Source organism: Manis javanica, chromosome 1, assembly GCF_040802235.1.
Source record: "Manis javanica isolate MJ-LG chromosome 1, MJ_LKY, whole genome shotgun sequence".
NCBI lineage: Eukaryota > Metazoa > Chordata > Mammalia > Pholidota > Manidae > Manis > Manis javanica.
This window is the reverse complement of record NC_133156.1, coordinates 35,357,538-35,369,880: the sequence shown is the minus strand read 5'-3', so window position 1 is coordinate 35,369,880 and position 12,343 is coordinate 35,357,538. Positions and strand designations below refer to the sequence as shown.

The 12,343-nt window shown below is 44.0% G+C and overlaps 1 protein-coding gene across 8 annotated transcripts in view; it reads right to left on the bottom strand.

The window, feature by feature from the left end:
• The window catches only part of GRIA1 (glutamate ionotropic receptor AMPA type subunit 1), a 280,959-nt gene that overhangs the window by 88,238 nt on the left and 180,378 nt on the right, over positions 1-12,343 (bottom strand). For all 8 annotated transcript variants that reach the window (XM_073231145.1, XM_073231154.1, XM_073231125.1 and 5 more), the window contains 2 exons: positions 11,939-12,043; positions 497-607 (listed from right to left, as the gene is read on the bottom strand). In XM_073231145.1, coding sequence (XP_073087246.1) covers positions 497-607; positions 11,939-12,043 — 216 coding nt within the window. The remainder of the gene's footprint in view (positions 1-496; positions 608-11,938; positions 12,044-12,343) is intronic.

The following is a 12,343-nucleotide window of genomic DNA, read 5'->3' as shown; positions in this document are numbered from 1 at the left end:
ATGGCATACAGCTCTCCACATTATGTTGCAGGAGCTCTTGTATTTTTTTTGGCAGTACCTCTGGGGACACTATGTTGGGGAAGTAAACCCTAAATAGGCTCCATGATTCTCATGACCAATTACTGAAATTCATAGCAGCTTCATTTATGTCCACTTTAGGTGCTGGACTTTAGAAGATCTTCTTTGAGAGTGGCTTCTCTTGAGGGAGGGTGAAGTCTGAGAAGTACAATTTAGTCTCACCTTTGTGTTTTATATATGAGGAAATGGTATCTCAAAGTGGGGGTGAGTGACTTATCCAAGGGCACAAAGTGAAATCATGGCAGCGGCAGAGTGAAACAGTACCTCTGACTTGCAGGAAATTCCTTTCTCCATTCCCTAATTTCTACCTATGGCACAGTTTTGGCAAGAAGGATGACCTGCATTCACTCCTGGGGAAAACCTTTCTTTTGTTCCAATTTGCATCCCGGATGACCTCGATGAAGGACTGTGTACTCACGAGGATCGTAGTGACGATGTATGTTCGATTCTGGACACTTGAGTTATCCCCACCGGCTTGAGCATCAGTGGCTGCAGGGACAAACTTATCATCTTCACTCCAGTAACCAATCTGTTAGGGAGAGGAAGGTGATGACATAAGGTGAGGTGGGCTCCTCAGGACTGGCCTACTGTGGGCCAGCCAGCCAACACCAGGCAGGACCAGGAGCTCAGAATCACAGCAAGCAATATCGTCACACCAGGCTCTTCAGTATTGGTAGATGAAAACAAGAGGCAGGATGCTTCCAGTGCCTTCCAACCCCATCCCTGTGAAAATTCTCACCATGATGGGCTAGGTGGGGAAATGGCCTCATCAGAGAGGTGAGAGTTTCCCTTTTTATACACTAAACTGTTTTGTACAGTGCAAGCCAGGGCTGTGGAAATTTAATCTCATGCAGTTGTCCCCCGAGCCAAAGCCCTCCTTCCCCATACCTATTAACCCTTTCCTTCTGAGCTTGCTCTGAACTGTAGCTGGAATGATGATTTAAACGTTGCGTTCCATTTGCTTTCTTTTTTAGGTTAACTGTATTTTTCCATGTATATTTACTTTAATAGGTGATGGTTATTTCATCCTTTATTTTTTCTCATATTTTAATCACGAACCATTATAATACTGAACATATAGTAGTGCCTACAAATACTGGCTGACAACATTATATTTTTAAAACCAGTAGGTTATTTATACCAACTCATTTTCCGAGGTCTTTCAGCAAATATTTATCAGATCCTATTTGGTGTAAAGCTCTAAGCTAAAATACTGGTGGGTATTGTGTGGCAGGTCTGAGAGGGATAACAAATAAGCTAAAGAGATGTAGTCCTCGTGCTGAGAATCCCTCCAGCCTCCTGAGGAAGGCACAGCACACATACAGTCCCAGAGTGAGAAGTGAGAGGGCTCGTGGCTGCAGGCGAGAAGGTAGGCTCAGCTGGCCTGGGCCGAAGGGGTTCAGAAAAGCAGAAACCAAGTATAGGAACCTATGCTGGGGAAAATGCAGCAGCACAAGGTGAGGGAGAAGGTCATGAGGGATGGGCTAGTTGGCCCCAAACCTTTCAGGTCTGAGAATACGAGCCAAGATGTGAAGGCGGGGATCTGCTCACTATGTTGGTTCACTGGGTCTGGCTGGGGCACAGAGTTAGCCCAAGAGGGCACTGGGACTTGGGTCTAGTAGCAGAAGTATTTGAAGGCCAGGCAAAAATGGGGTAGACTTCATCCTGAAGGCAGTAGGGAGACATGGAAGGCATGTGAAATGCAGAATGGCACAGCTAACACACACACACACACACACACAGATCTCTGTCTTTGTCTATATATATCTTAAAACAGTTGTGTTCTGTTTTGTGCTCATTCTGCTGGCTGTAGGTGGAAAAGGTCAAAGATAGGAGAGCTGGAACGCACGTGCAGAGGCATGAGCAGGGATCCCAATAGCCAGAACTCTGCTCAGGCTCACAGATCAAGGCACACGCCAATCAGTAGTCAATGCAAATGTTACCTTCACCTTGATGTCCCTGCCTGTGACCTCTCTGCCACTAACAGCAATAGTAGTTGCCAGCACTGACTATGTTCTTGCTGTGGCTTTGTGCATTTCATCTGGCTTAGGGGAGTTTGTTATTGCCCAGGCTGGTGCAGCTGGGAAGTGGCTGAGCTTGGCCTGGAACCTGCAGTCTGTCTGCAGTGGCAGCCCCTTGCCACTATGCTGTTCTTGCTACAAAGGGACTGGGCTCTGGGCTGAGAGTCATATTAGGTAACATTTATCAAGTGCGTATCATGTTTCAGGCACTCTTCTAAGTGCTGTTTATGTTTTAAACTCTTCCATCCTTACAAAAACCAATGCAGGAGGTAGTTACGTATCGTTCCATTTTAAATATGAAGAAACTTAGATGGGGATAAGTGAAAAAACTTGCCCAAGGCCTCTGGAGGGTCATGGAGCCAGACTCTGAGCCAGGAAAGGACCTACAGGGCCATGCCCTGTGGTGCCCCAGCAAGCTGCCAGCTACCCTGGTGCCTCGTGTAGGTTCCAACTGGCCCTGTGATTGGCTGTTTGCATGTCTGTCCCCATCTCTCCAAGGTGCTGCAGGCTTCCTACAGACAAAGCCAGAGGTTTATTCATTCTATGATCCCTTTCTGGGTCCAGCATATTCCTTCCCAGAGAAGCAGCTCAGGAAATGTTTGTGGAGAGAACGAGCAGATCCGACGTGGACACAGTGGACACTATTGGTGCTGAGACAGTTCAGAGGCCTGTGGGGAGAGTCTCTCTCTCAGGACACTGGGTCACAGTTTACCCTCAGCATAAGCATGTACAAGCTGTTCCCTTTTGGGGGTCCTTGTAGGTAGCTTGGAAGGAGACATTTCTTTATAATACACAGATCCAGATACTTAGATTTCAAGAGTGTCAGAGTTGGAAGAGACCTGAAGAATCTTTTCTTTTGCCCACTTCCTTTTACAGAGAGGAAAGCAGAGGCTCAGAGACCAAGGACTTGCTCAAGTCCAGAATGCCGTCTTACTCCACTCACTTTGCTGGGCTGGGGCACCCTGGAACCCCAGGGCATCTGCACAGCCCCTTCCCCACTGACCCTGGAGGCACCTGAGGGGTTGGGGTGGAGGGGGGAAGCTCTGCACTCCTGCTTCAACAATCAGCTCTGCTTTTTATCTAGTTTACATATTGGGATTCTCCTCAGTAGTTCATTTTTGTAAGGAACATTCTGGCTGCAAAATGTTTAACACCACTATTATATATCATGATACAAGCTTTAAAAAAGAAATTCGAAAGTACTTCCATGATATTGAACTCTTTGTTCCAAACACTATGCAGATAGCACAGATGGGCTTGGGACTATTTTCTCTGTTTTACAGATGAGAAAACAAAGGCTTGGGGAGATCAAATGATCTAATTTATATAGATTATGTAGCAGATCAGTGGCAGGCCACAGAAGCTAGGTCATGGACCTTGACCTTAAGGTTACTTAATAGAATCAATACAAATCTGGGAGAAGGTCTAGCCAGTGGAGTTGTCATTCATCCTCCCATACCTGATGTTAAGGTATTTTCATTCCCTTGCTTTCTCTCCCTCTTCCTTTTTCTTCCTTCCCTCCCTCTCTCCTTTCCTTCTTTCCTTCTCTCTTCACAATTAGTCACAGGTTTAGCTGTTCAAACTATACAACCATCATTATAGAGGAAGTTGCCTCCTTTGACATGCAAAATTGATTTCTCTAAACTCTACAGTTGATTAATAGGTATTTTTAAAAGTGGGGGCTTGATGATCAAGGGCTTGGTCTCTGGTGTCAGATATACTAGGGTTCAAAGGTAGATTTTCCTAATTACTAGCTGTATGACCTTGGGCCAGTTACTTGACCTCAGTGGGCTTCAGTTCCCGCTGTGGAGAGTGGGTACAACAAATGCACCCACCCCACAGGGCTGCTGTGGTGAGTAAGTGAACTAATGTGTGTACAACAAGGAGCATTGTGTGTGGTTCATATTCAGTTGTCAGTAAAGTAAAAAATGATATTCAATAGGGTAATGCCTAGTTGAAGGATAACAGACTTCTATACTACAAAACATTTCAGTTTTGATTTGCTGTTGAACATTATCTCCAAAAGAAGTATATATTATGGAGCATTTCTCAGACTCATTTGACAATGTATTCTCTTTACACACAGAATGTTCTAGGATAAATTGTCCCCAAACCACAAAACACTGCTTTAAAAATCTCAAGTTAGTTTGATAAAAGATAGGGGGAAAAGCAAGATAAATCTGTGTATACTAGATTTATATGGCTTAGAAAGAGACTTTAAATTTTAAGAATAGTATTACTTCAAAGATAGTATCATAGCACTATGATTGATTAGGATCTATAAAAATTATTGTATAGCTTGGCTTCTATATAGCTAGCTCCCTTGATATCAAAAGCTAGAGGAATAGTTAAATGTTGTAAATAAGCTTATTTTATTCCTAACCCTTTTGTAGGGAAATAAAACAATATTGCCAGCCAGAAGAGTCAGGAGATGCCAAAAACCCCCTGGTAACTCATGTAAGCTAGTAGCAGAGAAATCTGGTTCCACAGTTTGCTGAAAAGACAGCTGGCAAAGATTTTTGAAGAGGCGTTGCATGTCAGAGATGAGAGCAGATTTTACTTTCTTAGAGAAATGGGTTGGGTTATTATACAGCATTTTGATGCTCTACTGAGTATAGGCAGGAACTTTGATTCTGTCTGAAAGTAAATCAGAGCTAGCAGTTTGGTAAAGATGGGGGCCCACCATTCAGGAGAGGATTTAAACAATTCTGACAGTGAGAGGTCCTCTCCTGGGGCCAGTTATAATTTTTGATCTTCTGTTTCTCATCTACCTCTAAAGATTCTTTGAATGTAGGAAATGAGTCTAAAAACCTGATAGATGAGACTGTTCTAAGTGAATGAAGCCAAAAAAGGAGATGATCATAGAACAGTAAATTCAACTGATCTACCTTGCGCAGTCATCTAATCAGATTTTCACACTATGTATCTCTAGGCTGCCTTCAAAGACACAGTCCCTAACTTCCAAACATGAGATCCATTATAACACATTTTTTCAAAGTAAGTTGCCTAGTGTGGCAAAGATAACTAGAATGACCACTAAGGATTTTTTTTTTGCTTTCCATAGCAGAAAAGTGTTGGTGGGAAGTGGCTACCTAGGCAGCAATTACATCTCCCAGCCTGCCTTGCATCTAGATGGGCCAGGTGATTGGGTTCTAGCCAGTGGAATGCCGGGGAAGCAATGCACATCTCTCCTTGCCTGGCTTCTCTAGATCTCCAGCACAGTTTCCCTTTCTTTCTTCCTTTTTGGCTACTGTATGTTGATAGCAAGGAAGACCCAAGCAGACAGTGGAGCCTCCATAAGCTGAGTCTTAACCAGAGCCCTCAGCCCTAAAACTGGTTACCAGGCAAACAAGAATTAAACCACTATCCCATTAAACAGCTTGAGATTTCAGAGTTTATCTTCACTAACACACCTAATGAATTTGAACTTAATTATGTTTATGTGTGACATAGATTATCTGACTTCTGCCAGAGCACTTATTTCATTAAATTTGCCACCATTTTTTTTTCCTTACTTACTGGCAGATCTATGGATATATGTGTGCCAGAGTGATATGCTCCCTGGTTGCCCAGCAACTTTCAATAAGTTGCCCACTCATTAATAAACAACCACTTATTTGTATGCGCTTACTTTGTGTCAACAGATTGTAGGCATTGAGGATAGAATCAATAACACAACTATGGTCTCGCCTTCTATAGAGGTGATATTTTAGCAGCAGGGAGGTGGAGAAGAGGGTAAGAAAGATGATACATATCCAGACCAGGGGTTGGCAAACTTCAGCTGAAAAGAGCCAGACAGTAAGTATTTTAGGCTTTGTGGGTCATACAGTTTTTGTTGCACCTACTCATCTCTGCTGGCATAGAGTAGGAGCAACCATAGATAAGATCTAAACATACAACTGTGGCTGTGTTCCAATAAAACTTTATTTACCAATACTGAAATTTTAATTTCATATGGTTTTCCTTTGTCATGAAATAGTTATCTTTGATTTATTGCAACTATTTAAAAATGTAAAAAGCATTAGCTTATAGGCTGTGTAAAAATAGGCAGTGGGCTGAGTTTGCCTGCAGGCTGAAGTTGGCCCAACCGTTCTAGGTCAATAAACCAACAAGACTGTATCAGAAGGGATAAACACTATAAAAAAAATAGAATGGGGTCATGGGACTGTGCCAGGTCTGGGTGGGGGGTACTTTAGATAGCTTGGTCAGTGGAAGCCTCTCCAAAATGGCAAGAAGTGACACAGCATGTGACAGAGAGTGCCAGGTAGAGGAACAGAAAGATGCAGGGAGAGCTGTGGAGTAATGAACTAGAGAGAAAGGAGCATGAGCTGATGTCAGAGGGAAGCAGCATCTGGGGTTCTGAAGGCCAGGGTAAGGGGTCATATTACATTTTATCTGGGATAGGAAGTTTTAAGCACAGGAGCAATATAAACTGGTGTATATTTGAAAATCATCATCTCAGTTCTCATGGTAGAAATGGCCTTGTGGAAGGCAGAGAGCATGGCCAGCAGGACTAGAGACTGGTCAGGAGGCTCCTAAATGAGGCCAGGCAGGGGTGAAGGTGATGGGCCCTGGGGTCAGCAGGGGAGATGGAAAGAAGTGGTTGGATTGAAGCTGTCTTTTAAGAGTTTTAAGAAGATTTGTTAAGCCTAAAGTTGAATAGCAAGGATTTAAAAAAAGCTTGCAAAGGACACAGAAAGGCTGGTAACACTTTGGGACTCTAGACATCTTTTGGCACCAGTAGGACTTGCATCACTTCAGTCTTTTCTCCTTCCCAGTCACACACAGGGTCCGAGCTGGGGTGACAAACTCGGGGCAGGGCAGGGGCCCTCAAGCCAAGTTGAAATGAGAAGCAGATTCCTGTAGTCAGGTCTGAAACTAGCCACAGGCCCTGTGGTGATAGGTAAAGATGGTTAAATCTGTAATACTGGCCCCCTGAAGGAAGGCTTTGGCGATGTCCCTTACACTTCTCCCCTGGCAGCCATTTATCAGACAGAACCTGTGAGCCTCGCTGACTTTGACAAAGTATTTTATTCAGATAGAGATCTCTAAATCAGCACCCTATGGTGAAGTGGAATCTCTGAACAAGATTTCCTGAGGCTTCAGCTTTAGTACAGCCAGTACCAATTCTGGCATTTGAAATTCCTAAATGTATGACAGATGGATCCTTAGAGCACACACATTTCAGTGAGATGCCAAATTGGGCCCAGATACCTAGAGGGTATCCTGGCATAGCAGTGACCAGGGCAGAGGCCTGACAATCAGGAGAATGTCCCCGAGGTCCCAGATCAAGAAGCAGCAGCTCCTCTTTATTACATATGTCAGGTAAGACTACGTAATGTTCACTGAAACCCACACAACTAGGTCACCCTTGGATCTGAGAAATCACTTTGCTGGGAGACTGATTGAGTAAAAAGCCTAAAGCCACATATGTGGAGAATTGGTTTTCTGAAAGTCAGATTCCCTGTAAACAAATGATGCTTAAGCCCACATTCTGAGAAAGGATTTAGTCATTGGAAAGTAAGTTAAAAAATAGCCTTGGGATCTGAAAAATAAAGCACGATCATTTGCTTGTGGATTTTAAGGTTACTCTGTCCTTTCTGTTTGCTGATTTATCCATTCTGTGGGCTTGCACAGCCTGGCTCACTCAAACTCGAGGCTGACATAAAAATCCCTGAGGTCTAAAGAAGGGCATTTCAAGAAACAAATAAAACACAGGCGGAATGTCCACTACATGCTAGGCACTACTTTTCTGAATCCCCTGCTGCCAGCAGTGGGGCCAGGAGGCATTGTTTCATTTAATGCTGGCAGCAACCCTGTGAGGTAAGAGGCATTATCCCTCTTTTGGAGAAGATGTGACTAAGGCCCAGAGAAGCTAATAACTTGTTCAAGGTCTCATGCCTGGTAAAGCATAAAGCAGAGATGTAAATCCTGGCCTGTCTGCCTCCAAAGTCCGAGCTCATAACCACTCTGCCAGTGTTTCTCACCAAACCACTTAGAGCACCATGAACTCCACCGCAGAGGAAGGAGGCTTTTCAGCTCTGCAGACTCCTCAGCCTCATCTCTGTTCTCTAAAAGCAGGCAGTTCAGCTGCTGAGACCCAGGAATCTGTTTTTTTTTTTTTGAGAGGGCATCTCTCATATTTATTGATCAAATGGTTGTTAACAACAATAAAATTCACAATCATTAATCAACCCCAAGCCTAATTCTCAACAGTCTCCAATCTTCTGAAGCATAACAAACAAGTTCTTACATGGTGAACAAGTTCTTACATAGTGAATAAGTTCTTACATGGTGAACAGTGCAAGGGCAGTCATCACAGAAACTTTCGGTTTTGATCACGCATCATGAACTATAAACAATCAAGTCAGATATGATTATTCATTTGATTGAGGAATCTTACCCATCTCTGGCTAACCAGCCATCTTCCGGGGCCATACAGGGAAATGTAAAGTTGGTAAGTGAGAGAGAAGCAATATTCTTTAAAAAGGTTAGCTTTTTACTTCTTTGCAGATTTATGCCCTATGGCTTCTATGCCCAGCATTTATCTTGAGCTATCTTTACCACTTGGAAGAATTATGATACTCGGTAATTTTCGATATGAGGCATGAATTCTACTAAAGGGTTGTAATTAGGAAGAAGAAGAAAAGCTATAGAAGTAGCAGACGGAAGAAAACATGGGAAGATTGATTATTTCTTTGACATAACTTCTTGTAGAGTAACATAAGCATGTATAGGTTTTAACAAACTACTAATTAAATTGCGTACCCACATCAACAGAATAGGAATACAGATACATAACAAAAGTAGACCTACAATTACCAGTCATATCCAGTGAAACCAAGAAAACCAGTTAGGTACCCTAGGCATTTGTGAAAAATTATCAGTAATATGATGGATATTGTCTAACTGAATTTGAATAGTTTGAGAAAAATCAGACAAATTAAAACAACACAAGGAATCTGTATTTTAAGGTTAATTCTGTTTGCTGAAGTTTGATGGCTTATCTTGCTACCATGCCTCTGTTCCTGGGGACAAGTGCAAGTCTTGAGGAGATGTGGAGGCTCCCGATAGTCAGTGGGTAAGGCCTAGGGTCAGCTCACAGGGCTGGGACCCCGGGTCCATGATGAGTAGTGGGGATAGTCATGCCAAAGGCCAGTCAGTCACCTGGTGAAGGCCCCCAACCCACCTCCACTTGAGGAAGCTGCAGCCCAGCCAGGAGAGGGATGATGCGAGGGAGGCTGGCAGGACCGCCATCATGAGCAGTGGCACTCAGTGAGGACTGAGAGGTTGTGTAGCCCAGCACCTCCTTATTTCAAAGACCAGATAGACTAAGAGAGAAGCTGAGGATCCCCAGCTGGGCAATGGGAGGGCTGGAGTAGCAGCCTAACTTCTGTTCTAACTTATGTCACCACAATGTCCCCAGTATATCCAGCCTACTGCTCAGGTGAAGAAACGAATCTGGCTTTATTACCACCCCTTCTCCTAGCGGGAAAAGAATGAGATCAACATCCAATTTTAATTTTGAAATTACCCATATATAATATAGAAATGTCAATTTGTTCCTCCAGGAAATAGCAGGTTTTTTTTCCCTGAGCATAGAAGACCGTTATTCAGAGGATCTGAGGGAGAGCCCGGGTCTCTGGTCAACAATTTTCTATGTGGCAGTAACCGGCCTGCCTGGCCAAGGCCTCCCACGAAAGAACTACATTCAATTCCACCCACAGGGCGGGGGTGATACCGCACTTCTCAGCACTGGAAAGGGGGACAGCTTGGGGAGTGGGCCATGTGACTGGTGTCCCCTCTAGGGCAGCAAAATTCTCCAAGCACCCCATCCCTTCAGTTCACTGAAAATGACTGTGTCACTCTGACGCCCACAGCTATGGCAGTGGCTGCAGGAACATGAGTGTGACTGGGGAGTCAGGACCCGAACTGAGGCCCCCATCAGCCATGGCTCACTGTGCGAACTTAGGCAGCTTACTGGGTCACCATGCCTGAGCTTACTAGCAAAGGGGAGCTGTGCCCCTAAGGCTGATTTACCACAAAGCTACCTTAAAGAACAAAATGCTTTGAAAGGAAGAAACAAGCCATCTTAGTCACATGCTACCTCCTTGACATTTGCCATACCTGTGACTAGCCACTGCCAGAGGCAACATTCACTGACCAAGGATCAGCAGCTGCTGCAAATGTGCTATGTCCCCACTTCAAAGGTGTGGGAACTGAGGATCCAAAGGACAAGTAACTTAGCAGATGTCTTCTCTAGTGCAGGAGCCGGGAGAACTGGGGATAAAAAAATTAACTCGGACTCGGACTCTTCCTGGATGAGCACCACTTGCAGTAGATTTTGTCCCCAGGGAGGATGCCCTGCTGCAATCACAATGCCAAGGGTTTGCTGAGAAGCGGCTATGCTCCCAGCGGCTGTATTCCTAGCCAGAGATGGTGCCCGCTGAGAGTGACGACAGGTTGTCGGCCTACCATAACTGACTCCTGAAGTGTGCCCAGTAGGGTGTGGGAAATGGGTTCTGGGCCATTGCTGGGTTTGAAAATGAGGAAGGGTAGTGTGAGCCAAAGGAACTGGTGGTGTCTAGAAGGAGTTGGAAAAGGCAAAGGAACAGATTCTCCCCTGGAGCCTCCAGAATCCACAGTACCCTGATTTTAGCTCAGTGAGATCAGAGTCACTTCTGCCGCACAGAACAAAGTTACAGATGGTAAGTTGGTAGTGTTTTAAGCCACTGGTTGAGGTCATTTGTTACAGCAGTAATAGAAAATGAATAGAGCCTTAGTTAATGGGGTGAGTTGAGGTCGACTATGAAGTAGAGGGCAGGGCTCCGGATAAGGATATGGGATTAAGGGAGTTGAAGATAGAGCGTATAAGCAGAGCTGTCCGTAGAACTTTCTGTGGTGAAATGGTCTACATCTGTGCTGTCTAGTATGGTAGCCAGTAGCCACATGTGGCTATTGAGCACTTAACACTTGACTAGTGCAGCTGAGGGACTGACTTTTACATTTTAACTAATTAAAACATTAAATTTAAATAGCTATGCATGTCATCTCTATTTGACAGCACAGGCATAGAGAGCATTAACTTTGAGAGATTAAGACTCAACTTTGAGTGTGTCAGGCCAGTACTTAGAACTTCTGCACACATTAGATCATTTGGTCTTCTCTTTGAGAGAAGACTGTGATGAAGGCCATGGATAGAAAAATAGAGGCTGCCATGAGGCATAATGAGAGAGGCCAGGGAAGGACTGTAGTGGACAGAGGAAAGAAATGAGTGTCAAGGGTCAAGGTCAGAGAAATTGACAGGCCAGAGAACATAGGGTCTTTTAGAATTCTGAATGTTTTCCCAAAGATTTGAATGTAATTCTAAACATTTTAATATGCATATATATTATATATTAATATACTTTTCATTCCTACTTCTGTATGGGAAAGGGAGTGGATGTAACCAAGTGTGGGTTAGAAGATGGTTAACTTCATCAACAATTCTGAAGTTCTTCAGATCACTCAGGACTCTGTGATCAGTAACATTTTATACACATCTATTACGTGATATTTTCAAAGTATTTTCCCATCCCATGGATCTTCACAAGTACCCGGGAACAAAGGTAGAGATTTGCATTTTGCAGATGAGTGAGTGAATCGATGTTCAGAGAAAGGAACTGATTTGCCCAAAGTCCCAGCTGGTTAGTGGCAGAGGTAAGTCTAAAATTCTCAGGCCTGTGTCTCTTCAAAGAGATACAGTCCAGGAAGGGTGGGCTCACAAGACCCTTAATGCTGGCCTGAGCCTCCGCTCAGCCCTCTCCTCCCCATGGAATGGAAGAAAAGGTGTCCTTTACCTTTCGGATGCCATCATGCTTCATTTCAATCACATGGAGGGTGTAGTTGGTCCGGCGGCCTTTCTCATTAAACTGCACGTTTCCTGTCAAGCCTTCAAACCGTACCTGGAAAGCAAAGCCAAGTGTTGAATAATGAACTCAGACACTGTACTTCATAGTTGTTTGTTTGTTTTATTTTCCTACTGAAGTGATAATCCAGCACCTAAGAATGTTACATGGGATGAGGTCTTGGAGTGGAGTGAATACCAAACTCTCTACGCTGTTGCCCAAAGCAGCCATCCCATGCACTGTTCTCTTTCCTACTAAACTGAAATTCATGCAGAAAAAAATCTCTCCTACCCATTGCCTTAGGTAAACAGTAACAATGCAGCAAAGCAGATCCTAGTAAATCTCAGTACCATCCCT